The sequence below is a fragment of the Phoxinus phoxinus genome, assembly GCF_949152265.1.
Source record: "Phoxinus phoxinus genome assembly, chromosome: 3".
Classification (NCBI taxonomy): Eukaryota; Metazoa; Chordata; class Actinopteri; order Cypriniformes; family Leuciscidae; genus Phoxinus; species Phoxinus phoxinus.
The window spans coordinates 15179579-15205688 of record NC_136878.1 but is presented as its reverse complement, the minus strand read 5'-3'; the positions used below and the strand labels follow the sequence as shown (position 1 = coordinate 15205688).

General features: G+C 36.4%; 3 protein-coding genes across 5 annotated transcripts in view; 1 reads left to right on the top strand and 2 right to left on the bottom strand.

The window, feature by feature from the left end:
• Window positions 1-26110, bottom strand: part of ankrd34bb (ankyrin repeat domain 34Bb) — a 322103-nt gene that overhangs the window by 259175 nt on the left and 36818 nt on the right. The gene's annotated exons all lie outside the window — the stretch shown is intronic.
• abhd17b (abhydrolase domain containing 17B, depalmitoylase) lies at window positions 51-17249 on the bottom strand. Of its 2 annotated transcripts, none has more exons than XM_079605940.1 (4): window positions 16582-17249; window positions 14260-14732; window positions 3960-4139; window positions 51-1683 (listed from the first exon to the last, which is right to left on the bottom strand). In XM_079605940.1, exons 2-4 carry the CDS (start codon window positions 14724-14726, stop codon window positions 1464-1466), a joined length of 867 nt encoding a protein of 288 aa, XP_079462066.1. In that variant the 5' UTR covers window positions 14727-14732; window positions 16582-17249; the 3' UTR covers window positions 51-1463. The 2 variants fall into 2 exon arrangements, with proteins under 2 accessions (XP_079462066.1, XP_079462067.1); XM_079605941.1 differs by having other exon boundaries at window positions 87-1683; window positions 14260-14727; window positions 16582-17024.
• Window positions 17199-24888, top strand: cUnh9orf85 (chromosome Un C9orf85 homolog). Its single transcript, XM_079605942.1, has 4 exons — window positions 17199-17398; window positions 17532-17638; window positions 17745-17858; window positions 23377-24888. Exons 1-4 carry the CDS (start codon window positions 17297-17299, stop codon window positions 23513-23515), a joined length of 462 nt encoding a protein of 153 aa, XP_079462068.1. The 5' UTR covers window positions 17199-17296; the 3' UTR covers window positions 23516-24888.

The following is a 26110-nucleotide window of genomic DNA, read 5'->3' as shown; positions in this document are numbered from 1 at the left end:
TTAAAAAAAAAGTTATGGTTAATGACCACAAGAGGTCGCTTTAAAATACAACACCTATTAGCAGCATGTTGCAGGTCAGAAAAACATGAAAACTCAAGTCAAGACTACCACAACTGGCTTTTAATACTTTTAGTTCTCTAGCCTCTGAAATACATGTTTATTTCCATCTTTGTATTATAACTATTTCAAGATCATAATTACATACAATTTATTTTTACAATGGATGTTTACAAAAACAGAAAAACAACACGTCTGGAAAGATTGAAGCATGTCAGTTTGTGCTTCAGTCTGACCAGTAAAAAATCTATTCTGTTCCATATGTAATATAATAAATCAATTTAAATGGGTAATAACAGCATTATCATCAGTTTCATAATACAGACATTCAGGAAATAAAAAAAACACCATCCAAATGAATTTTATTTTCAAAGTGGAACAGGGCGACAATCCTCTTTGATATTAAAGATCATCTATTTTAGAGGATTGTTCAATGTCCAATAGCTCTCAAAAGAGAAACGAAATGTTGCTGTCTAAAATCAGCAGCAGTGCAGACTAACAGCCTTATCATGGCTCAAAGCAATAACAACAACAAAAAGTTGTGTGCATTTCTTTATATGGGTTTCTTCTGAGACACAAGACAGTATAAATTACATTTGAATAAAAGACAATGCAATGACTCCAAACAGAATCAAGTGTTAAGTTCATTATAGGTGTAATCAAATGTATTATTTTCATTTTAAAAAAGTGAAAAAACAAACAAACAAAATTACCATTACTAATATATATATGACAAAGCATATTGGCATATGCACTGTTTGAGCATAATGTGTTTACACTTTGGGCTATTGAAAGCCACAATATTCAAGTGTTTCTTTATTTGAAAAGTCTATTTATTTATTTGACAGTTAAAACATATAACTGCCATATTGTCCAGCATTGTTTTCAAGGTCTAAGACAAGTAAAACATAGACAAGTGTGAGAACATGTTGAACTGTACACATTGTACTTAAGCAGAGACGTTTTAGAAAGTAATGTATTAAAGTTTAATATTCTGAGTATTTGGCATCCCCTTTATGGCAATAAATCCCCTTGTTTATGTCAGAATGCTGCGTTTGTACAGTACTCTATTACATGATATTATAACATGCATACAGCAAAACAAAAACTTGACTTAAACGGAATGGGTTTGATTCTTTAGTACATGGTATCAAGACACATTTACAGTCGGGTCACCAGAACATCAGACCCCTCGCTCACACCTGTAGAAGAACAGTTACACGAACACACCCCTAAGAAAGGCAGCAAGGAGACTGCTCCCCATTTTCTATATAGCGTGGAGAAGTGCACCTTAAGTAAATAACCAAAAAAAATTGTGAGAAAACCTCCCCCCCAGTAAAGTTCACAGTTCCCATCTGGGCACCAGGGGCATGTTCATCAAGGTGAGTCCTAATCTTGAGGTCCATTTATAAGTTTACAATTTCATGAGCCACAAACTGTTTCAAGCGCTCCAGGTACTGTCCATACAGCTCTACGTCGTTGTGTCCCGCACCCTCCACCCAGAGCGGCTCCACGGGCCGCTGGCAGCGCTCGTACAGGGCCAGCCCATGGGAAAAATCAATCACCTCGTCCTCCGTCCCGTGGATCACCAGCACCGGAGAGGTGACTTTAGAGATTTTATCAATGCTAAAGAAAAAAAAAACAGACCAAAAACACATGAGCAGAGTGTTCTACAGTACAGTGTCTGTTAAATCATCATAACGTGCTTTGTGAAGTAATTCGTACATGAGACAAAGGGCTATTGTAACAACAACAACAACAACAACAACAACAACAAACAGAACTAAAAACTGATTTTGAGGTATGAAAGTGCTGCTTTGGATGTCCACTATTTTCCTTTAAATTTTTTTTATCAAAATTGACCCCATTCACTTAAATGCACATTCTTTGCCTTTCTAAAACTAAACAATTTTTTTTAACCATAAGTATCTAGCTGAAATTTGGTCCTAAATTAGGCTGTTCACACTGATTATTTGTGTATCCGATTTGAATCTGATCTAAATTATTGACACTGTGTATCGCAAGGCGCCCTTTTGTTTTCCAGCATATCTCCATTGGTTTCTTTGGCAATGATGTTGCATTGGTACGATTCCTCCAAAAACATGGAGTGGTTTGCAACACATTGGCATTTTGCAACAACACAACCTTGTTTCAGCAGTGACTTTCAGCATGTTTCCTATAACAACGTCTGACATGTTTACTTTTTACGAGACGCGAGTAAGTGACATAAACCATGGAAAATCCGATCAGAGCGGTCAGACTGAAACAGATTTCCACAAATGCAAACCACACATGAATGTAGCTCAGAACAAATTTGCATCGCATTTCATGTGATTTTTTTTGTCGTTCACACTTGCTAACAAAAATTGGATTTGGACTGACAAGTCCGAACAATAATATAATATTATTAACGGTAAAATATATTAAAGATTAAGAATATTAAAAAAAATTTGATTTATGATTTGCTTTGATGGCAAAGCTGAATTTTAACAGCCATTCCTCCAGTCTTCAGTGTCACATGATCCTTATTTTTTCTGATTAAAAAAATAAATAAAAATAAAATTATAATATGCTGATTTGGTGCTCCAAAACCATTCTTATCATTAATCCCTTATCAAGCGCCCCCCTTTTTTTTATAGACATGAAAATGCACATTCCGAACTTAAATTCAAGAATGCTTTGGAATATAGATGTAAGATTAGTCTTGTTTTTAAGAAGACATTTGGCAGATTTTTGTGGAAGTGAAATAAATTAAGAAAGTTAAACAGAAAAAAAAGTTATAGAAGTTTGAAAATTTTAATTATTCATATTTTATATAAAATATATATTTTCAAAACCTGGTGGACTCTAAAACTGCAAAAAAAATCAAAGGCAAAAATCTGAACAAATTGTGTTTCAAATTTTGTTTGAGTGATCTGAACTATTTTTACAATTTTCATACAATTTATGAAGTAGACTTTGAAATTAATTCAACCTCTAAGAAACATAAAAAAACATGTATGTACATAATAGCTCGCTGCCACGAATGGTGAATCACAAATGGTGAATCTATCATTTTTTTCTTTATATTTAAAAAAATGTTTCAAACCTTTTTTTCTAAAACAACTGAATGGATGCTATCTTTTGAACTCTTGGCATGAAAACAAACTGAGGTTTCTACCATTCTTTCATGATTTTTCATGTTCATCACTATTTCAAAATAAAGGTCTGAACACGCCTTAGGAGTATGAAAATATTCTTGTTGCAAATTGATAAATTACGGCTCCTCTGTAATGCATTTTAAAAATCAGTCACCAAAAATGAAAACTAGAGATTGAATATTAAATATATATATTATATGAATATAATTATATATAATATAATATTAAATATATAATGGCCGTGGTGCCAATATAAGGGGTTAAAGTAGAAAACTGGTATGCTGCTTAATATTTTTGTGGAAATCATGATAAAGGTGTTTTTTTAATCAATTTAATGTGCCCTTGCTGAATAAAAGTATTAATTTCTAAAAAAGAAAAAGCTTGACTGACCAAAATCCTTTAAATTGTAGTATATGTTTAAAAATAAATGTAATTGTATTTATAAATTTTTACATAATTGAAATATATTTTTCAACTGAAATCAGACTGTTTATCCATTATAACTTGTTTTAAAATGAAAGTGCACAAACACTGAACTAATTGTTGGAAGATATGTCACTAGAGGGCACACAATATCAGTAATGGTTAAAGTGCAGAAAACCGATGAACCAACCAGGTGCCTCGTCCACAACATGGCTGCTGAAAGAAAGGCGTGAACAGTGTGTGTCTAATTGGTGTGAGATACAGGACAAATAAGGCGGGGAAATGTGGTGGAAGAATTATGAAAAGATGGCGAGTCCAAGGTAAAATAGAGAGACTCACTTGGGGAATGCGTCGAAGCAGTACGTCTTCTTTGTGTCAGGAAAAGCCACCCGCATGCCTGAGGTCAGAGGGGAGTGAAGGACGACAGCAGCGCTCTCGTACCGAGAGGCCAGATCCACCGAAGGGACTGTACCGATGCTCTGGCCGTAAATGATCACATGCTCTGGCCTGATCCCGTACCTAGAACATGACATTCAAATGATGAGTTCAAATACAGACGCACATACACACCTGCACTGATGATGCTGAGATCAGAACACAATTATCATGAATTAAGTGGACAGGTTGTTTCCTTGTGTCTGGTTGCTTTTAGAACCAGAAAAACTGGGAAGCACCCTTGGTGTTTTGTAGGTAGCTTGCATGACCGAATCTTTCGAAAGACGTAATCCATTACGTAACCTCAATTGACATGCCCAACTTAAGTGTTATTACTTTTACAAAAAGGCATAGGTGTGAGCCAAAATTTAAGCGCAGATACTAGAACATTTTAGTCATTTAAGTCATTAAATCAAACCATTCCTGCAAGTCAAGCTGCTTGCAGTCAACAGTCCATTACATTTCATCAAGTGATTGCTTAAAGGGAAAAAGAAAATATTTTTTGGTAACACTTTACAATAAGGTCATATTAATTAAATGTCATTATTAGGCCTAATTAATAACATTAACACTGAACAATGAACAATACATTTGTTACAGTATATTTTAATCTTAGAGAATGAAAATACAACTGTTCATTGTTAGTTCATGTTACTGTAGGTCCATTAAATAATATTATTAACAGATACAACTTTTGATTTTAATGGTAGTTTATGTGAAATAATGTAGTTAACTAATGTTAACAAATAAAGGTTTATGGTTGTTTTTTGTTTTGTTTTTTTGATGCCGTTCTGTATGCACTGATATTATAATTCTGGTCTAATAACCGATTATTTAAGAAAAACACTAACGTACGGATATATTCAGTAATATTCTCCACCCACGGTTCCGTACGCACTTGCAGCTTAGTTCAACTTAAATCTGATATTTTTATTTTAAATAACTCATGAAAAGTTCCGCTAATGTATTTTCTGACGATGGATACACATTCTGGCTTCCCGATATATTCCAACAGGGACGATCAAAAAAACATCACTCTTTGTAAACTTTGTTCAATGAGAGTGCCGTATGCTTGAAAAATGACCAGTCATATATATGCAATTTAATACAATATGCATTCAAAAGTATGCGGAGCAACAACTAAGGAGAGAAAAAGTGAGCTTGATGACAATAGTCACTGCATGATCGTGATCAATTACTGTCTATGGTAAAAAGCTATGAGAACAGATGATTTTAAGGAATCCAGTGAGAGTCAAGAATCCTAGTTTCACTGTACAAGAGAATTGAAACTGAGATACTTGATACTTGACAACGTGACCATCAAAACACTCCTACTATGGAGAAGATGGTGTAAAGGTTGGTTATCCTAGGCGGCGGTGTGTCCACATTCCATGCCATATTATAAAGCGCATGATCACTTAGTCAGCTGACTGCAGTGCCACAGAGAGGTCTGGGTGAAGAGATCATGGACCAGAGATGTAAACAGAAATTACTCCAAAAGTAGGTCATATGATAAGCGTATATTAACACATATCAAACGACTTACACTGTACTTTGTCCAGTGTGTAAAAACACAGCACTAAAATGCACAGTGAATGTTGCATTCAGTTCTTCAGTAATGCTTGACTGCCGTCTTGCTGGCAAACAGAAGGTGATAGAACTGGTTTAAAGTGAAACTGAAAAATGTCGTATGACCAAAATAAATATAAATATTCAAGTCCGATTCACAAGTGGACCTCACATGTAACACAATCAGGAATTACAATTCATCCATTCAGTTACACATTCATGCCACCTTAAACAAAACCCGCAATCTTGTTCTGATTATACAATGGGCCGTTGAGACCAATACAGTCATCAATTTTGTCCTCAGGGATTACTCTGTGTGATCATGTGAGAAGAGGTGGAATGTGTTTTGGAGAGAGGCAGAACAGATGGTCAAGGATGAGAAAAAGGAGAAGGGACCCTACAAAGTTACTCTCAAAAAGAGCATTCTTTAAGGAACAGTTCTTTCAAACATAAAAATTATTTCATTATTCACCCTCATGTTGTTTAAAACCCATATGCTGTTATTATTATTTTCCAATGAACGAGCAGGAATTTAAGAATTGTTATGCAGCTTTTGCCATCCAACAGTCCATAGTTATCCAGTCTGTCAAGTTTAAAGTAAAATGTGTATTTTATATGACTTGTATTAGGGCTGCAAAATGAATCGTATTTTAATAATCGTCACAATATTTGCCTCGCTGATTAAAGGTAGGGTAGGTCAGAATTGTCTAAAAAAAACTTTTATTCAAATTTGTTTAAACTGTCTTTATATACCAATGCATAATTAAAATGCAAGTACTCTGAAATAGAGAGTATAAAAAACCGAGTGACTCTAGTGTATTTAATCTTCAATAAACACAGCTCATTAATTCCATTCACTCCCACCTAAAAACGGGTGCGCGACTGCGCGCACGTGGGCAGAGCCAGTAATAGCGGCGGTAGTCATGGCGACGGAGAGTGACAGTCGCGCAAGCCAATCCTGTGATTCGTCCCGAATGGAAATAATGAGCTGTGTTTAATGAAGATTAAACGGTCTAGAGTCACTCGATTTTTATACTCTTTTTATCAGAGTACTTACATTTTAATTATGCATTGATATATATAGAAAGTTTAATCAAATTTGGTAAAAAGTGTTTATATAAATCCTACCTACCCTACCTTTAATTGACCTGAAAACGTCTTCAGACATTTCCATTATCTTACATTGGTAACAAGCTTCCACTAACTTTCCTACATGGGTTTGCCAGATGTCAGGAGAATAAATCCCCCAAATAGAGCTTTTCTCTTAAAAGAACACATTTTCTGCCCAGTGTTTCACTTAATCTGGCAACCATGCACACACACTCTCTCTGGCAGCAAAAAAGTGCTGATGAGCTGACAAGTGACAAACATGTACATTACAGTTTAGCGATGCTCATTGTGAAATTCTGTTTGAAAAGTCATACAGCCAGTCTGTGTTCCTTCACAAGCCTGCGTGTGTGCTTTGTTACTAATAAATCGACTACCGGTAAATCTGTGACAACATGTAATAAATCCATTCCAAACATGATTCTTGAGAATATTGTTTGCAATTATGGTTGACGATTAAATGTGGTCCGTGCAACCTCTGTTTGCAGCGTTTAATCATTTCAAAAATGAAAAAAAGACTACCGTATTTTCCGGACTATAATTCTCTCTGTAGTAGAAGTCGCATCAGTCAAAAAATGCGTCATGAAGAGAAAAAAAAAACATAAGTCGCACTGGACTATAAGTTGCATTTATTTAGAAATGTATTTCACAAAATCCAAGACCAAGAACAAACATTTAATCTGGAAAGGCAAGTTATTCAACTACACAATAGCACACAGAACAACAGGCTGAATAGGTGTCCGGCATGTTAACGTTCAGCTACACAATAGCATAATGAACATATACCTGGGAGGCTGAATGGGCTAAATTAACATAAGCCAGCGAGTCCAACAAGTTACCGGTGAGCAAGTTCACCAAGCTCCCGCGATCTCATTCCACATCACTGTACTCTTTATCCTCGGTGTCGCTTCTGAACAACCTCTCGCGGCTGTGGACGTTAATGTTTTCTCTTGGTTCATCTCAGTCAGTATTAATTAATTTTGATAGGCTATATAAGTCGCACCTGACTATAAGTCGCAGGACCAGCCAAACTATGAAACTGTGACATATAGTCAGGAAAATACGGGTAGTATCGTTCTTTGCTGTCTGATGAATTTGCATTTGTGGAGCTCTCATTTGCAACTGAATTGCCTCTCATAAAATAAAAATATCTAATATAAAGACAAATGACAAAGCACTCACAAAAACCATGAAGTCACATTAATGGTAAGTAGTGTTCAATTTACACATTTTTTAGCAAAATAATCATGGTTATCAGTTTAACCATTATCGTGTATGAAGATGGACTGGATATTTTCACATTACAATTTTTTTATATATATTATCTTTTTGCCGCTTGACAGGCATGGTCAATGTGAACCGTAAGTCAATAATGACCAATTCTAATTCATTTTAAGTACATATTCAGGCTTTTAAAAGGGTCACATGCTTTCAGATTCTGGAGAACTCTGATGGTCTATGGAATGCCTTTTTAGTCATTTTAGAAAAAGATGGTAGGGCCTCACCAAAGACCTAATGATTTATAGCGTACTCATAAACACTAAATGAAGTACGGCCATTCCATTTCAAACTGCTCATTATTTTGGCTATAAAGATAAGAAAATTAAATCAGCACTATTTGTTGCCATGACAACAAATCACAAATTGTTCAGATAAACAACAACATGTACCAGACTACCTTTCTTAATTTAATATAGCAGCTGGCTGACAGCAAGTCTACACTGATAAACTTTTAGATACAAAAACCTGCTGTGTGACCATCAGGAAGTTATTTTTTACTTCCTGGGTAGACAATACTGCCATGACTGCAATCGGGCCTGTCCCTCCAGGACTCCCTGGGAATCAGTTGCTAGGCAACCAATCAATATTTGACTTGGAGAACTGGCTGCTGGAACCTCCCCCCTCACCTCTCAGTGAGAGCTGCGCTCCATTAAAGATGGATACTAAATTCTCACAGGCTTCTCGAGTGAGCTCCTCTCAGCTCTCACCCCAAAAACACTCAAGCACAACGGTCATTATATCACTTCAGGAGGAAGGAGGGCACAGGGGTCTCATTCAATACAACTGCTAATGCTGGTTGCCGTGGCGTTTCCTTTATGACATCACAGTCATCGACTTCTGAGGGGGGAAATTCTCTCAGAGACAAAAGCCATTTTCTTTGCTTCTTCCTTTCACCGGAAGTCTCAGACTCTTGGACTTGGAAGACAATACACATCACCATTTGACTGTTTTGAAGACGAAACCAGATGGTTTTGTTTGGTAGAAGTTTACATACACCAAGCCTGGTTGCAAATACCTATTTGAAACACACACATGCTGCAATGGCAAGCTGTGATAACAGATGGTCTTATACGGACCAACCCCTTAGATATGAACCCGGCCCAAGTCGAGTAATTCAGGCTGCGGCAAAATATTACACTGGAGTTCCCAGTGGCATCCGCTCTTCTTGTAAATGCCTAGTGTCTACGTACGTACGTGCGTGCGTCAACAACACCACCTGATGTTTCAACACTGACTCACCTGGCTGAGCAGACAGAAAGGTGTGGCTGTCCTACACTAACATATCACAGTATAAACAATCTCATAGTGATTCTCTGCTGTGGTTCAGGAAGACAATGGGACTGAACTTGAGCACTCGCAAAAACATGAACATTAGCTATACTTCAAGCTTGATTGAGAAATCTTTGGGAATTGGGATATGTATCGGTATTGGGTATTTAAGTGTTTACACCTATTTTAATAGTTAGATCATCATCTAGCACCATAAAATGATAGCAATAGCCTAGGTTATGGCAAAAGTTTAACTCTTAAGAGCACTATGCTTTTCCTGCCATGAAATAAAAATAATCACTAGCTAAATGAATTCATCCATGTATCCCATTCATTTATTTGGGGAAAATAAATTCTGGTGAAAATGCTAGACTTCTCCAATCAATTTATTTAAACACCGCCCCAATCGACTGCAAACTCACATTCATTTTTGAGTTCAAAAGGCACATTTCAAAATCCAGTCAACAAATGATGATGGATAGAACCAATTTCTTGTCTGATCATTTCTTTTTTTGATAATCAGTTCAAATGTACCTCACAATATGAAAGAAAAGATCTGCCTCTACTTCCGTTTCATTGTGGCTTTAAAAACACATGTTGGAGTGAGTTACTATGCACAAGTAACATGTTTGTCGTGTATAATATAGCTTTACAATATCACCCATAACACAAACACAATTATTGTTTTTTTACATCGCCCAGAATTTCAATATTGTTATACACACCTAAAAATGATTTACTAGGTCAAGGGGGCAACATTTTTACTTAAATAATAATAATCACCAATTTTCAATATTTTTGTATAATGTCGACTGAATAATCTGCGACAACTGATTTTCAATACAGTACAGTTTCTTTGCCGTGTTTAGTTTCATGAATTTCCTCTCACATTATATGTCAAATCAACATTTAATGTGCATTTATTCATAAGTAGCCCTGTAATAAGAAGAATCATGTACAGTAAGTCTGACATAAACCCAGACAGAGAGATCAATGAACTCCGTAAAAGGACACGGTACACAATCAAAACTGTGATCTTGCTACCTGATATAAAAGCTGCTTTTTTGTGATTAGAAATCATATATCATTGGCCACTCAACAAAGGGACGAGCAAAAAAAAGCTTTGTTGCATGCCTCGCCGAGTCAATCAGCATGGTCTGATAAGCACTCTCGTCTATTGAGATCAGATGGAGAATTTCCAAGGCAAATATTTTCAACAGACATCTAAAGGCAGGTGCTCTTTATGCTAGCTGTTCGGAAGATACGACTTTTGAGGGATGTTTAATCCAACAAAAACTGAAAAGCAGATGAAAACCCAAAGGCCTCACACAAACACAGAAATAGCCTATGTGTCTTTGAAAACACTATACTGCAGTGGAACATTTAAAGTCCAAAGACTTTTTCCACAATTGTTCATTACACACACACAAAAAAAGGCCCTCACACTACAGCTTTTTTTTTCAATTAAGTGTTTGGAGATCTGTAAAAGCACCATTTTTATTCTGGATTCTCAAGATCCTTTATTTGAGCACAATTTAATAATAAAAAAAAAAACATGCAATCCTGGCCATCTTTGACAAAATTAGATTAAAATGCCAATTATCCACCAGAATGGTGGGGATTGGGGAAAGAACTGCATACAATGGTGACATACCAAGCTAGAAAAAATGTGTTACTATGAATAAAGAAAAAATAAATTCCCAGCAGGGGCCACAGTTTTATAGTTAAGAGAAGATTTGGATGGGCCGGCCTACTTACTCCTACTCCTCTCTCAAAACACATAAAACACCTTAGACAAACATATACATAAACACATAATAAAGTTATATTCTTCAGAGTGGCAGGCAGTCAGACTAGTTTATCTGCACTGTAATCTGAATCGTGTCCTTGTGTGGGACGGCCTGATGCATCTTCTGTGGCTGATATGGCAATGCGTGGGAACATTGAAAGTGAGCAGAAGAACAGCGTGGGACTGCTTCATGAGGTACGACCTAACCCTCAGGGATATGACTTGTCAAACAGCGTGGACTGTGTTCAAGAGTATCAGCTGTACTTTCTGACACCACATGCATGCCTGCATGCACACATTTATAGACGCAGCACACGGCTGTTATACACACACCCAAAACATTATGGTGGTCACGAACACCAAGTCATTTTGTATGTTATTCTCCCTCTTGCAAAAACGAAGAAACTACTAAATCTTGCTACATCAAAGTACAAGCAAAGAACAGAACTAACTAAGTTCTCATGACCAGTAACCCCAGATGACACGCATATACGGAAAGACGGAAAATAATTTAGGGCACATGATACAGTGAACGTCCTTGAGATAGTTTCTCTATGTCCACAGTGTCTCAAATAGCTGCCACTGGGAGAAAACACTTCAGCCATCTATGAGGAAATGAAACTTTCCTTTGCTGCACTCTTCAAAAATCTAAATACAACCGCAGTTTGAAACAAAACATGACTCTTGACATTATGAGTCCATCGCAAAGGACTCCAAAGGGTTTTAAAAAAGCACAGGAAACGCAGATGGGGGGATGGGATCCAAAGGCAATATTAAATATATACCCCCAAGCCCTAGGAACTCACAAGGACAAAGACCAAAAGCAGAGTAAACCGGCTAAATATTCAAAAATGTGTGTAATTATTTTTTAGGTCCATAGGAATGGGTAGTATTTGGGATGTTCAAATCTACCTTTTTTTTTTTTAATCGACCAGTTGTGGGGTTGCTGTGTATAAACAGAATGGTGTCAGGTTCACTAGACACGTTTTAAACGCTGTTCACACAAAGCATTCTTGCATTTAAAAAGGCGCAGGACGGAAAAGGGACAAGAACAATGATGCTTCTTGAGAAGCATTTTTAGAGTCAAGAGGTCTCAACTCAAGACATGTTTTTAAAAGCTAGACTATATTTAACCTGCACGCCATTTGCAAAAACAATACACTAAAACAAGAGACATGGCACAAGTGCTTTAAAATGGGGGGAGGGGGAATTTACCGTACTCATTAACTGCAGTAAATGAAAATTTAAATGATCAATACAATTGACCGTAAAAGACTTTCATAGGTTTCTAATGGTTTTCACAAAAGAAAGCAGAACAACGGTTTTCAACATTCATACAGTAATAAGAAATGTTTCTTTAGCACCAAATTAGTATAATATGTTTTCTGAAAAATCATGTGACACTGAAATCTAAAGTATTGGCTGAGAATTCAACTTTGCATTACAACTATATGACAGGAAGATTTAAAGAAACCAACAACATGTTTATTAGATCCAATAGCCACACTATTGAAAGAGTTGTTACCTGTAGAAGAAAAGCCCCTTCTCAACATTACCTACTCGTCTCTAACTCTGGGTCATGTCCCCCAAGACCCTTATTAAGCCTCTCATTAAGAAACCACAACTAGATCCAAATGAATTGGAAAATTACAGACCTATTTCAAATCTTCCATTTAGCCTATGTCTGAAAAAACTAGAAAAAGTTGTCCGCGCTGAAGTGAGATCCTTTTTGCAAAACAATTATATTTATGAAAAATTTGAGTCAGGTTTCATTTTGTTTATTTAAAAGGGGAATTATCCAAGTTAACTACAGTTAATGATGGAGTGCCTCAAGGGTCTGTTTTAGGCTCTCTGCCATTTTCAATATACATGCTGCCCCTTAGTAATATTATTAAAAAACATGGAATTAGTTTCCACTGCTATGCTGATGATACTCAGTTATTTATTTCATCATGTCCAGATGAAATCTCTAAATTATCCAAATTGACAGATAGATCTTCGATTACCAGTAATTTTCTTCGAATAAGAAATTAGGTATTACTTACTGGACCAAAAACATGTACACAGAATCTCTTAGAACGCAATATACACTTATTACTTCATCCTCTAGTTAAAAACCTGGATATTAGCCTATATTACACAGCAACTCATCTTTTGAAAATTATATTTCATATGTTACAAAAAAAGCCTTGTTCCACCTCAAAAATATCGCTACGCAATGAAAAAAATAATATCCGTTTCTGATGCTGAAAAGCTAGTTCATGCATTAATGAACTCTAGACTAGATTAATATAATGCTTTACTAGGTGGTCCTGCATCCTCAATAATCAAGCTACAGTTATTTCAAAATGCAGCTGCTAGAGTTCTAACCAGGTCAAGAAAATATTATCATAAAACCCTAATTTTATCATCTCTTCGCTACACTGGTTACCTATCAAGTTCCACAATGTATTGCTACTGATCTATAATGCCCTAAATGGTTTAGCTCCTGTGTGCTTAACTGATCTTCTGTCGCGCTACAATCCATCATACTCTTTAGGGTTACAAAATTCTGGACTTTTGGTAGTACCTTGGATATTTAAGTTAACAAAAAAAGAGGGAGAGCATTTTCATATTTAACTCTTTAACTCTAGAATAGCCTTCATGATCAGTTCCTGCTCAGACACACTCTGCCAGTTTAAACCTAGATTAAAGACATCTCTTTAGCCAAGCATCTCATAACCTTGCACTCCAGTTACATTAGATCAAATGCGCATGACTATCTATTGCTTGAAATGTTATGAACAGCAGCAATGCTAATTATTTTCCATTTGCTTTCTGGGTATCAAGAGATTATGCAAACTCCAGTTTGGATCCAGCCTCTTATGAAGAATAAAACAATATGAAGCAATAGACTATGTATTGTGAAAAGCTCTATACAAACACATTTGAATTTAATTATATATTTTTAAGCAGGCTATATTACAATAGAAATGTTTTTTTAAAAACTGCAATATTTACATAAAACATAAAAACAATCTTACTGCCGCTACTGAATAGTCATTCTATTTAGGAAGTGTAGTAAGAGGCCAGTGTGACTTCAGATGGGGAAATGTAATGTAAGAGACAAAAAACAAAAGAAGAAACAGTCTGTTTGTGAAAAGCCTCAAACAACTACCCAAATGAAGTGGCTTTCAGGTGTACTCTCACCTTGTTCTTAGTGCATGCCAGGCAGCGTCCACATCAGCATACAAATTCTTCTCTGAAGGCTTCCCTGAGCTTGCCCCATAACCAGAGTAGTCATAGGAGAACACGTTACAGTTGATGCGGGAGCCCAAGCCGATGTAGAAGCTACTCATCTGACCCAAGTCTACAGCATTACCATGGGAAAACAACAAGGTGTAGCGAGCGTTGGGAGAACATCGCACAAACATACAGGCGATTCGGTTCCCCCTAGATGTCCGGGTCATGAAACACTCAATGGCGTCCTTCTCCCGGGCAGAGTACTGCCAATCCGCACGCTCAGAAAGGTGGAGGGTCCAGCGGCTGCCGCTCTCGTCACACATGAGGGTGTAAGTGGGCTCCGGAGGAAGGAAGGCCAGCTTGGAGGCTATTCTGCTCGGGCACGGCGGACAGCAGAAAAGGCAACACAGCTCACTCAATGACAGGTGATTCATCCTTCACTTGAGAAGAACACAGCAGATTGGAAAATGAGTGGGGTGGAAACAAAAAATAAAAATTTTTGTCTTCAAATAATCCTTCACTCAAATGAAAATTCTCAACCCCATGTCGTTTCAAACCTGTATGGCTTTTGTCTGAGGGACACAAAATAAGATATTTTTAACAATATCTTCTAAATCTTTTTTTATTTTTATAAAATTAAAGTAAAAGGGTGCCCAGTGTTGTTTTGAACCCCACTGAATTTAATTTTGTGGACACTGACATTTAAACAGTAAAAAAATATATATATATACATACATGTATGTGTATATATATATATATATATATATATATATATATATATTGTTTTTGTGTTCCACATAATAATGAATGTCATACAGCTTTAAAACAACAACATTTTAAATTATAACTTTAACATTTTTGGGTGAACTACACTTTTAAAGGGGAAGCATCAAGATTGAATCTGCATAGTAAGATGAGACATTGACATTTAAAAAAACACACATCACCTTTATCATCTTATGCAGATACACCATGTCTATACAAACAGTGTATTTACCCAAAGACATAATAGTTTACTTAAGATGAGTAAATATATGCAGACCTCTTATAACTCAACTGACAAATTACTTGTGTGTGTGTAAACATACTTGGCAATAAAGCTCATTCTGATTCTGATCCTGTACTGACAGAAAAGTTGTGATGCAATACAATGGGTGAATATGTATATAAATGGTTTATTCCAAATAGCTTCAATATTATTGTATTAAGTAATCAATATTAAAAGTCCACACTGTTAGGATACACAAAAAATACAAACATAACAGTATCTGGGATGAAATTAAACAGATTTCTAAAATGTTCAATATTCACCCCATCTTAGTGCTAAATTGATGTCATTAATAATGACTCTCAGACTTCACCCTGAGGTTAGCTTTGACGTATGTGCAATCATCGATCAGATCACTTTATCTATATGTCATGACAGCTGAAAAACACCCTAATTTATTTGGTTTCTAGGCTAGGCCTCTTTGTAATAGCCAATGTTTTACAAACCTGAGAAACATATCATCAGTAATCCACATCACTGCTTCATAACAGTCCAACAAATTGTCTAGAATTTCCTTGAAACCGCTTAACCACCTTATTATGAACTCCAAGTAGGTGACCACATTAATTTAGTACCTAAAGAACCATTTTTACAGTTTTCTTAACTTACTGGCAGACCATAGAATTTAGTAGCAGAGAGGAAAAAACATTGAATCAGACCCAGATCTGACCCATGATAAGCAAATCCCCACCCTCAATTTCATTAAGCAGGAAACCATCTTGTTTGGGGCATTTGGACTTCACATTGAAGGGAAAGCAAAAGCTAAAATTATCACCACAATATTACATATCACACACGACATCCCAAATAATTAGCTGAGGTTAATCTTTTTAGCATTATTATTATTAAAGGTCAAAATGGGGGGTGGGGGGTAAAATAATGTTATTTCACTCACTAGACGGGTTTTAAAGATTATTTCCCCAAGTAATAAACAGACACTTGTCCCACATGAATTTATATTCAAATAAACATTAGACTTGTTATTCACACTATATATTACAACTTAAGTATTCGATATCATAATCTTAAGGGTTATCACAAGATGATATTAAGATCTTCATAGATATTACAAGAATTTAGAAGGAATCAGTGACAATGACACTGAACTCAATTGAATCAAACGTGTTTGCTAACTGAAACGAGCTTAGTTAACATATTAATTACATTATTTAATGAGTGTAACAGTTTAACTGAAAAGGCTGAAAGTACGAGCTATTTTGTTAGCTCGGTCAGCTAATTACCTGCGATAGAAGAAGGTCTTGAGGTTGGCGAGTGCAGAAACGCTTTTATCTGGGGAAGTCACAGTATTAGATGAGTCAGATATGAGATTCCCTTTAACAGATCACTCCGTCCACTTAGCCAGATCAAGAGTCCATCAAAACCTGCCTCTGGTCCGTCCGATCTTATCAACATGTGGACACTGTTTAATAGTCAACTGAAATCAAAGGCTGAATGTGTTAATACGGACGTAACGTTAACACCTAATCTAATCCGTCCGGTACGGGTGATCTCATCTCTCACCAACGCGTGCCTAACGCTGGCTTTCTTCTGATTTTCTTGCGGAATGCCGGATATCAACGTCAACGCTGAACGCTCTATTGGCCAATCAGATTAATGGTTAGATATGCTCGACCAATCACACGCGTCCTCTCTGCACACGGATGATGTCGAAAACACAAAACATGTTGATTAATGATTTTGCCGTTATTTATCCATAACTCTATATAATGCTAACTTTGTTGAGAATTAAATAGAGCTAAACATTTTTAACGTTCGCCGTGCTTTGTGAAGTTAGCAATCTTTCGTTTCGGTTTGAAGTTGAAAGGCATTAACCAATTGCTAGTTACTTCCGCTATTTTCGCATTGCGTCAATAGTCACTTTAAAACGTGTTAAGCCACGCGGTTTCTTGTTTAGGCGCTTTAAACGGTTATCGTTCATATAGTTTTAGCGTTAAAATGAGCAATCAAAAAGGTAATGTTTCACGTTCGCGAGGTCAAAAACACCAGAATGTAATTGCCTACAAAAATGACAAGTACGGTGCAAGCGCACAAGTTAAGGTAAGCTCGTGCTAAAATAAACGGTGTAGTGTTATTTAACGTTTATATAATATAAAGCTTTGTTGCTATTGCGCTGTTTAAGATATTTTTGCTTATATTTTGTTTGAATTTGTATGCATTCTTCTGTTTCCAGAAAGCCAAAACAAAGGTTCATGATGGTCTTTGCCAGCACTGCAAAGGTGTGCTGGAGTGGAAAGTCAAGTACAACAAATACAAGCCCCTTACACAGCAACGCAAATGGTGAGATGAGCAAGGATTTATTGCATAGTAACGGATAATAGGCAAATAAACTCTTCCACCGTTTACCTCTTCTAAATATGTTGTTTCTGTGGGGTTGTTTTTTTAGTGTGAAGTGTCTTCAGAAAACAGTGAAGGATGCCTATCATGTCATGTGTAAGCCATGTGCACTAAAGTTGGAGCTTTGTGCCAAATGTGGAAAGAAGGAAGAAATTGTTATTCCGTAAGTAGATTATGTATCTTTTTGAAACATAAGATCATGTAGGTTATGTACATATGTGCAAATTGGGTATAGTGCACTACTTTAGTGTAAATCTGTATTTGCGTAATGTACGTAACTTGAGAGAATGTTTAAAACTCTTTCAATATTCAACTATTTTTTTTCCAACTCTTTCTCTATTCAACTGTAAAGTTTAGACTGCATCATGTAATATCTATCTTTTTATTTATTTATTTATTTATCTATCTATCCATCCATCTATATGGGGCGTTTCCTCTGAGGAGGCAAGGGAGGTCAGTATATTCTTAAAAAAAGAGAAAATAATCGATATTTCACAAAATAAAAAAAGTGCAAATATAAAAAAATGTGACATTAAAAAGTATAAAAGTCACTCCTTTTAACAGACCTCCAAAAGCATGCTGTGAGTTTGATGGGGGGTAATTGAGAATGAATGGTGGAATTTCACGTGAGAGGAGGCAATGCCTCCATCGCGCTCTGATGGGATATTATCGGTTATGATTGGTTCCTGCGATAAATCCCGCATCTTGTTTTCGTGCACGTTTTTGAATCAAAACACATGCAAATAGAAAAACACCCGCACATTTAGAAAACATCTTCATCAGTTTCACAACACATGTGTGCTCCAAATACTCACAATCAAATACAGAAACGCGCTGCAAAAGTTCACAACACAACCAAATACAGAAACGCACTGCAAATAGCACAGACCACAACAGAAATGTTTCCAGGTGACCCCAATAAGTGGCTCTCGGCCACCGTAGAATCAGCCTGAATGAAGACAATGATGGCATTAATGGAAAGACTAATTAAAAAGTAAACAAACAACTCGGCCACTTGCATTTCTCCGCTTTGTCGTGTAAAAATCAATCTTGAAATGGCCTGAAAACATGACTGTGGGGGGTTTTAGTAAGAAATCAGCTTGGGGAAAATAAAGGTACATCTGCGTGTCTGTGACCAGTGTGTTCAAGCTTGATGACTGAGGTAAATAAGTTGATTTATTAAAAAGAAAAGCTGAACATTAGTTCACAAATAATATAGTTTTATCTAAAAATTTGTTTTATCACAATTTATACATCATTATGGCAAAAACAAATTTGTTCAGTGCAGCACACGTGCCATCTTGTGGACATATACAGTAAATGGTGAAATTATTTTTTACAGCAAGATATTCATATATTTCAGGCTACTCGCTGCTCTGTTATTCCTTCAACATTGCATTATTAGAGACACTTCATTAATAAAATTATTTGACACTTAAATATGTTGTGTATACAGGTGAAACTTGAAAAATTTGAATATCGTGCAAAAGTAAAAAAAAATTCAGTAATTCAACTTAAAAGGTGAAACTAATATATTATATAGACTCATTACATGCAAAGTGAGATTTCAAGCCTTTATTTGTTATAATTTTGATGATTTATGGCTTACAGCTTATGAAAACCCCAAATTTGAATTCTCGGAAAATTAGAATATTACAAGAAATCAATTATTTTAAATACAGAAAGGTCGGTCCTGTAAAGTATAATCATGCATATGTACTCAGTACTTGGTTTTGGGCCCCTTTTACATGAATTACTGCCTCAATGCGGCGTGGCATGGATGCTATCAGCCTGTGGCACTGCTGAGGTGTTATGGAAGACCTGGGGCCTCATTTATAAAACTTTGCGTAGGATTTGCGTCAGAAGTGGCGTACGGATGAAACCTAGGACGTGCGTATGGACAGAAATTTTCAGATTTATAAAACCGTGCGCACGCACATCCTACGCAGTTTTCCCTTAATAAATCACAATCAATTCTAAATGTAGCGCAGCTTTTGCGGCTTCATGTCACGCCCATAGTTGCCCATAAATAGTCCGTGAAACGCCCACAAGTTAATATTCATCGATTGCGAAATCATGGCAAACACAGAGGAAATCAAAAAAACTTAACTTTACGCAATGTGAAGTAGAAGTTATCGTTGGCGAGGTGGAAAAGAGGAGAAACATGTTGTTTGGAGGGCACAGTGTGGGCATTACTAATGCCAAAAAGGCACTTGAGTGGCAAAAGGTTGCAGACGCATGATGCTGTATGACGCATGCATGAATACCATGATTCCGTAGCTGATGAATAATTTTTTACTATGAAAACAACTTTCTCCAGTGGACAATTATACATCTATCTATCTATTTATCTATCTATCTATCTATAGATCTCCCTAATTATCTATCTATCTAATTGCATCTATATCTGCTCCGCCAGACGGACACATTGACGAGAATATCAGTTTTGTACATTATTTCGTTCTGTTTACCATATTATTTATGAGGATGAATTGCATAACATGCCAATATTATTGCAGAACATATTTCACTTTTCTTTTTGCAAATATGTGTTAATTTGCATTTCTGTTGTAATTTTCGTTTGATTTTGTTTGTTTTACACTGCAGATCGATCGAACGGGTGTTCGTGTAGGCTGTTAATTGTAAGACTTGCTTTGTGAAGTCTTCATGTTATTTATGAGAGGCAGAATTGCCATTTCTTTTACACAACGGTCTTTTCACACACTTTCACATGTTTCTTCCATCTGCCGACGGTGTCGCCATTTCTCATTTCACCCGTTTTTGTGTGTACGCCTGGGTCAGAGCTTGCGTGAAGGACCGCACATTTTCCCGTGAAGTTTGCTTTTTATAAATACCAATTATTGCGTAGAGAGCGGCATACGCCGCCTTTTGTGCGTACGCAACGTTTATAAATGAGGCCCCAGGATGCTTCAATAGCGGCCTTCAGCTCTTCTACATTGTTCGGTCTCATGTCTCTCATCTCTCTCTTGGCAATGCCCCATAGATTCTCTAGATCAGGGGTGTCAAACTCAGTTCCTGGAGGGCCAGAGCCCTGCAGAGTTTGGCTTCAACCCTAAACATTTTTAAAAAACACCTGATCAGCTAATCAATTCCTTCATGCTAATTTGAAAATTGCAGGTGTGTCTGTGTTGAAGCAGGGTTGGGACTAAACTGTGCAGGGCTGTGGCCCTCCAGGAACTGAGTTTGACACCTGTGCTCTAGATTCTCAGGTCGAGTTTGCTGGCCAATCAAGCACAGTAATTTAATAAAGCACAGTGGACCAACACCACAAGCCAACACAGACTGTGGAAACTTCACACTGGACTTCAAGCTGGATTGTGTGCCTCTCCATTCTTTCTCCAGACTCTGGAACCTTGGTTTCCAAATGAGATGCAAAATTTGCTCTCATCAGAAAAGAGGACTTTGGTCCACTGTGCTTTATTAAGTCCAGAGTCAACGCTGCCATCTACCAGGACATTTTAGATCACTTCATGGTTCCTTCAGCAGACAAGCTTTATAGAGATGCTGAGTTCATTTTCCAGCAGGACTTGGCACCTGCCCACAGGGCCGGAGTGGGGCCACTTTTCAGCCCGGGAGATTCAAGCCCAAGACCGGCCCACTTTTTCCATGGTGGAATTCCAAATTAGCATTTTTTTCCAAATTGGATAAATGAAGCAACAGTTCAGCTCTTACTATTGTGTAGTTTGTATTAATACCATGGTTCAACAAATAATGTAAAGGTTAAATAATTCACAGAAGAAGTTAACAAAAAATACTCGACTATTCCAGAAGAAAAGGTTGATAAATTAACGAAAGCAGAAAGAAAGAATTTGAAATGTATACTCTTCCACAAAGAGGTATATTGAACTAATGTTTACAGTTCTGCTGTTCAGAAGCAACAACAAATAATTAAGAGGTAATTTTACTGCATACACAGATCAAGCATGAGTTTTGTTATCAATATTAAATTGCATAATATTTGCAAAGTCTATGAGTCGCCATGACATGTATTGAGTGATACAAAAAGGCTAATATTTTAATTATATTTTGCTTGTGAATAGGTTGACAACGATACAACGTTATTAGCCAAATAATTACGTTGCAGCGTTGCTATTGCTAATCATTACTAGGCCTATCTCTCTTTACCTGCTTGCCACTTGTGTTTGTCCTCTTGAAAATAAATCTGTAAGTGTCATGAATTTGCGTGGAAGCAAAGGCAGTAGTCGGATCTAAATGCAAGCAGTAGACTTTAATTTCTCAGAACAGGATAAACTCAGAACAAGGAACAGGAACACAGAACGTACATACAATCACTGACCAGGAACAAGAGAGAACACCGGGTTTAAATACACAGAGGGGAACAGGGAACGAGACACAGCTGGGGCAAATGACATCAGCGAGAGGGACCATACAAACTAACAAGGCAACACACCTGAAACAAAGGAACTAATAATTAAGCAGGCTAGGGATAATTGAATACAATAAGCACACACAGAATCAAGGAAACTGAATGAAATAAAACAAAGTCCAAACACACAGAAACATGAAAGAAATAAAACAAAGTCCAAACACACAGAAACATGAAAGAAATAAAACAAAGTCCAAACACACAGAAACATGACAAAAACAGAACCTGGTCATCACATTAAGCTTGGCACATTTGGCAGCATCCTCCTCCAATGCCTTTTTTTTTTTCAACCTGGCTTCCTCCCATCCATCCTCCCTGACGCGTACCGTTATGGTAGGGGCCGGCCCAGCTATCGGTACCTGAGAAAACGTTTTGGAAAAGACGCGCTATGGACCCAACCAACTATATGGGAGGGGAGGGGAGGGGAGAACTGCCTCACATGATGGAACAACCCATGCAGAGGCTGCACGCTGCGGTGTCCGAATGCGGAACGCGTGTAGCCTAATATTGTAACTAACGTGACAAATGTAAAAAAAAAAAAAAAAAAAAAAACGACCGGCCCAAAAGTGAAGCGGCCCACCGGGAATTCTCCCGATTACCCACCCCGGGCCTGCCTGCCCACACTGAGAACCAAAACCTGGTTCAATGACCATAGGATTACTGTGCTTGATTGGCCAGAAAACTCGCCTGACCTGAGAAACTAGAGAATCCTAGAGAATCTATGGGGCATTGCCAAGAGAGAGATGAGAGACATGAGACCGAACAATGCAGAAGAGCTGAAGGCTGCTATTGAAGCATCCAGGTCTTCCATAACACCTCAGCAGTGCCACAGGCTGATATCATCCATGCCACGCCGCATTGAGGCAGTAATTCATGCAAAATGGGCCCAAAACCAAGTACTGAGTACATATACATGATTATACTTTTCAGAGGGCCGACATGTCTGTATTTAAAATCTTTTTTTTATTATTGATTTCATGTAATATTCTAATTTTCAGAAATTTTTAATTTGGGGTTTTCATAAGCTGTAAGTAATAATCATCAAAATTATAACAAATAAACGCTTGAAATATCTCACTTTGCATGTAATGAGTCTATATAATATATTAGTTTTACCTTTTAAGTTGAATTACTGAAATAAATAAGCTTTTGCACGATATTCTAGTTTTTCGAGTTTCACCTGTATATGTTGAAGTGTATTGAACTATTTATTGTGACAAATTAAGTGTGCTTAGAATTCAATGTGTTTAATGTATCTGACTGCTTTTTTTAGGCTTGACCAGGAGGAAGAAGGAGAGGTAGAAGCAAAGGGGCAGGAAAAAGGAGATGATGAGGAGGAGGAGGAGGAGGAGGAGGAGGAAGATGATGTCAATGACATTGGCACTAACAATGATGAATTTGATAGTGATTAAGAAGCTGAAGTGAATTAACATTTGCCATCTTCTGTATGCATTACCAGCAAACAGCTAAACCCAAGAACACTATCTAAGGGAAAATTAGGCTGGATATTGGACATTTGCTTACCTGTTCACCTGCTGTTAATTGGGGAAAGACTCCCAGGAAATGTTTTCCTGTTGGCTGTAATGATTGTTTTTTCCCCATCTTGACTACTTGCTATGATCTAGCAGGAACCGACACAGAAACCCTCATTCTTGTTTTTAAGTAGATATTTCTTTAATATAAGCAAAAGTGCACTGAAAAAGCTGATGCCAGAATAATTCAATAAAAATTAACATAACGACCTGTAACTTTAAAAAGGGTAAATTCCAACAGCCCTTTCCTTCTGAATTAGCAAGGCCATGTTGTTACTTAAATCTGTTTTGTACTTACATATACTGATATCCCACATCATAATACTGGTGGTACAGAGAAAAACATGTAAAATGTTCATCACAAGTAGATTTTCTACAAGCTGATGTAAATGCTAATAAATAGAAAAGCACACAGTGTCATGCACACAAATACAAAACACCGTCATGGTAACATCATGACGTGACACTAAAATAATGCAATAAATATTCATTTAACATAAGATGTATCAAAACCCTAATGTACATAAAGTATACAAAAAATAGAAGAAACACAATTACATTTATAGGGAATTCAGGAAAAGTCAGTTTACAGCTTTTTATTGACAATTACCGGTACAAAATGATTTGCTCTTTTTATTTCAGAAAGTATACGTTTGACAGTATTTTACTGTAAAATGTTAGGCTAGATCTATTTCAGTTTTTCTCTGAATAGTACAGGAACTTACTATAAACAATTAACAGGTTTTTATTGCCCCATTTTCAGTCTTTTACAGTTAAAATACTTTTTACAGTGTCATCCATGTAATCTGTTATGAATGAGAGGCTGTGTGAATGCCTCACATTTATATTAAGTACATTTGGTCTTCAAAGTCTTCATGTAAATGGAAAAACAGAAAGTACTGATGGAACAGGTCCATTTAATAAACAACCTACAAGCAAATGTTGACATGCTGCTTAAACAGCACAAATTTACACCTTCATTGTTCTGTTTTCTGTTTCGCTGTCTGATTTTTATTGTTTTTTAATAGCTTTTTTAAACATCCTCTTGCATATCATTATATAATAATTTGATATAAACCTTAAACCTATATCCATTCCATTAACTAATTCCAACTTCAAATTAATGGCAATGCAATATGAACACATAGGTACATTGTGCCTAAAATATTTTTTTGTAAGTACATAAAGTAGAAGACACAGATCTGTAGAATAACTTTTCTGAATAAAAAGGGACAAGTGACATGTTAAATTACCATGTGATCAGAGGTTATGCTGAAATCATAGTCAACTATTTCAAGATTTTCAGTGGAAACTCATGACTTTTAAGGAACTTGAACAAGAATAGTCTGTTTCACCCTTTGTGCAGCATCATTCTGAAGAACCTGTGACAAAGTTCTGGAGAAGGTAATAACGTGAGTGTCAGAACAGGATCTAAATATAGACTGTTTAGTGGAATATTTAAGAAACTGTAGCCTTTAACCCTGGATTTATGTAATGCTGTTTAACCATAGTTATGAAGCAAGAGCCTAGTCCAGTATCACATGTCTTCTTTAATATGTCAAAAACAATGCGTGCACAGATTTCATTTCTTCATTTCTTTTTTAAAATTAATTTAGCATGTTAATACAAGCCAACAGGAAAGTGAAAATGCTTTCAATGGCTGTTTTCCATGTTTTTTTTTATCTCAATAGCAGAACTTACTGAATAAGTTCAGCTATGTGCAGGCCATTATGTAACTTCATTTCAGAGCAGGTCTCATGTGCAATGGACAATACATGCCATTTTATTCTGTTTCATTACAATGCCTTTTATTTTTATTATCTGTTGTATATGTAGTTTAAGTGTTTGTCTAGTTATAATATTTATTGACTGTCAGGTGAGACTGATGTCATAACATTGCATGAATCCTGTCATTGTGCCCAAGTGATGTACAGTCAAGTTTCCATGGACACTGTTATTAAGTGATTACGAAATGGCAATTGTTATAAGAAAAATAGCCTATTAGTGTTGATGAACGAGTTACCACGTGACCACAAATATTTTGAAAAGTTCACTAATCATAACTTTTATTCATCGTTTGTCCCGTCATTTGAAAATAATGTGCTTAATTCTCATTCATAATCTTTGCAAACATAGGCTACATGAAGTCCTTCTAATTTCTTTCATTCACATATAAATTAGCACAACCGAATAAAACATTAAAAGCACTTTCAGTTCATTTGTTGTAAATGCAACAAGATACTAATGGTCTACTGATTACACTGTTAAATGTATTATTGTCTGTTGAATATTGTATATATAATTTATTATTTTTAATACAATAAAAACAGTTTATTATGATTCTGACATAGCCTACTCCCAGACAGCTGCTCATACATCACCATGACCACGCGTCCCGTGAGACTTTGTAACATAGCCCAATGAAATGCGCTAGAAAGCACACTTTCATTTACTTATTTTATTACTTGTATCACT

Coding starts and splice junctions, on each gene's coding strand:
- abhd17b (XM_079605940.1), bottom strand. CDS start 14,726: ATGAATCACCTGTCATTGAGTGAGCTGTGTTGCCTTTTCTGCTGTCCG. Junction 4,140..14,259: donor TGGCATGCACTAAGAACAAG/GTGAGAGTACAC, acceptor GTCATGTTCTAG/GTACGGGATCAGGCCAGAGC. Junction 1,684..3,959: donor TGCTTCGACGCATTCCCCAA/GTGAGTCTCTCT, acceptor TTTTTTCTTTAG/CATTGATAAAATCTCTAAAG.
- cUnh9orf85 (XM_079605942.1), top strand. CDS start 17,297: ATGAGCAATCAAAAAGGTAATGTTTCACGTTCGCGAGGTCAAAAACAC. Junction 17,399..17,531: donor GTGCAAGCGCACAAGTTAAG/GTAAGCTCGTGC, acceptor TTCTGTTTCCAG/AAAGCCAAAACAAAGGTTCA. Junction 17,859..23,376: donor AAGGAAGAAATTGTTATTCC/GTAAGTAGATTA, acceptor TGCTTTTTTTAG/GCTTGACCAGGAGGAAGAAG.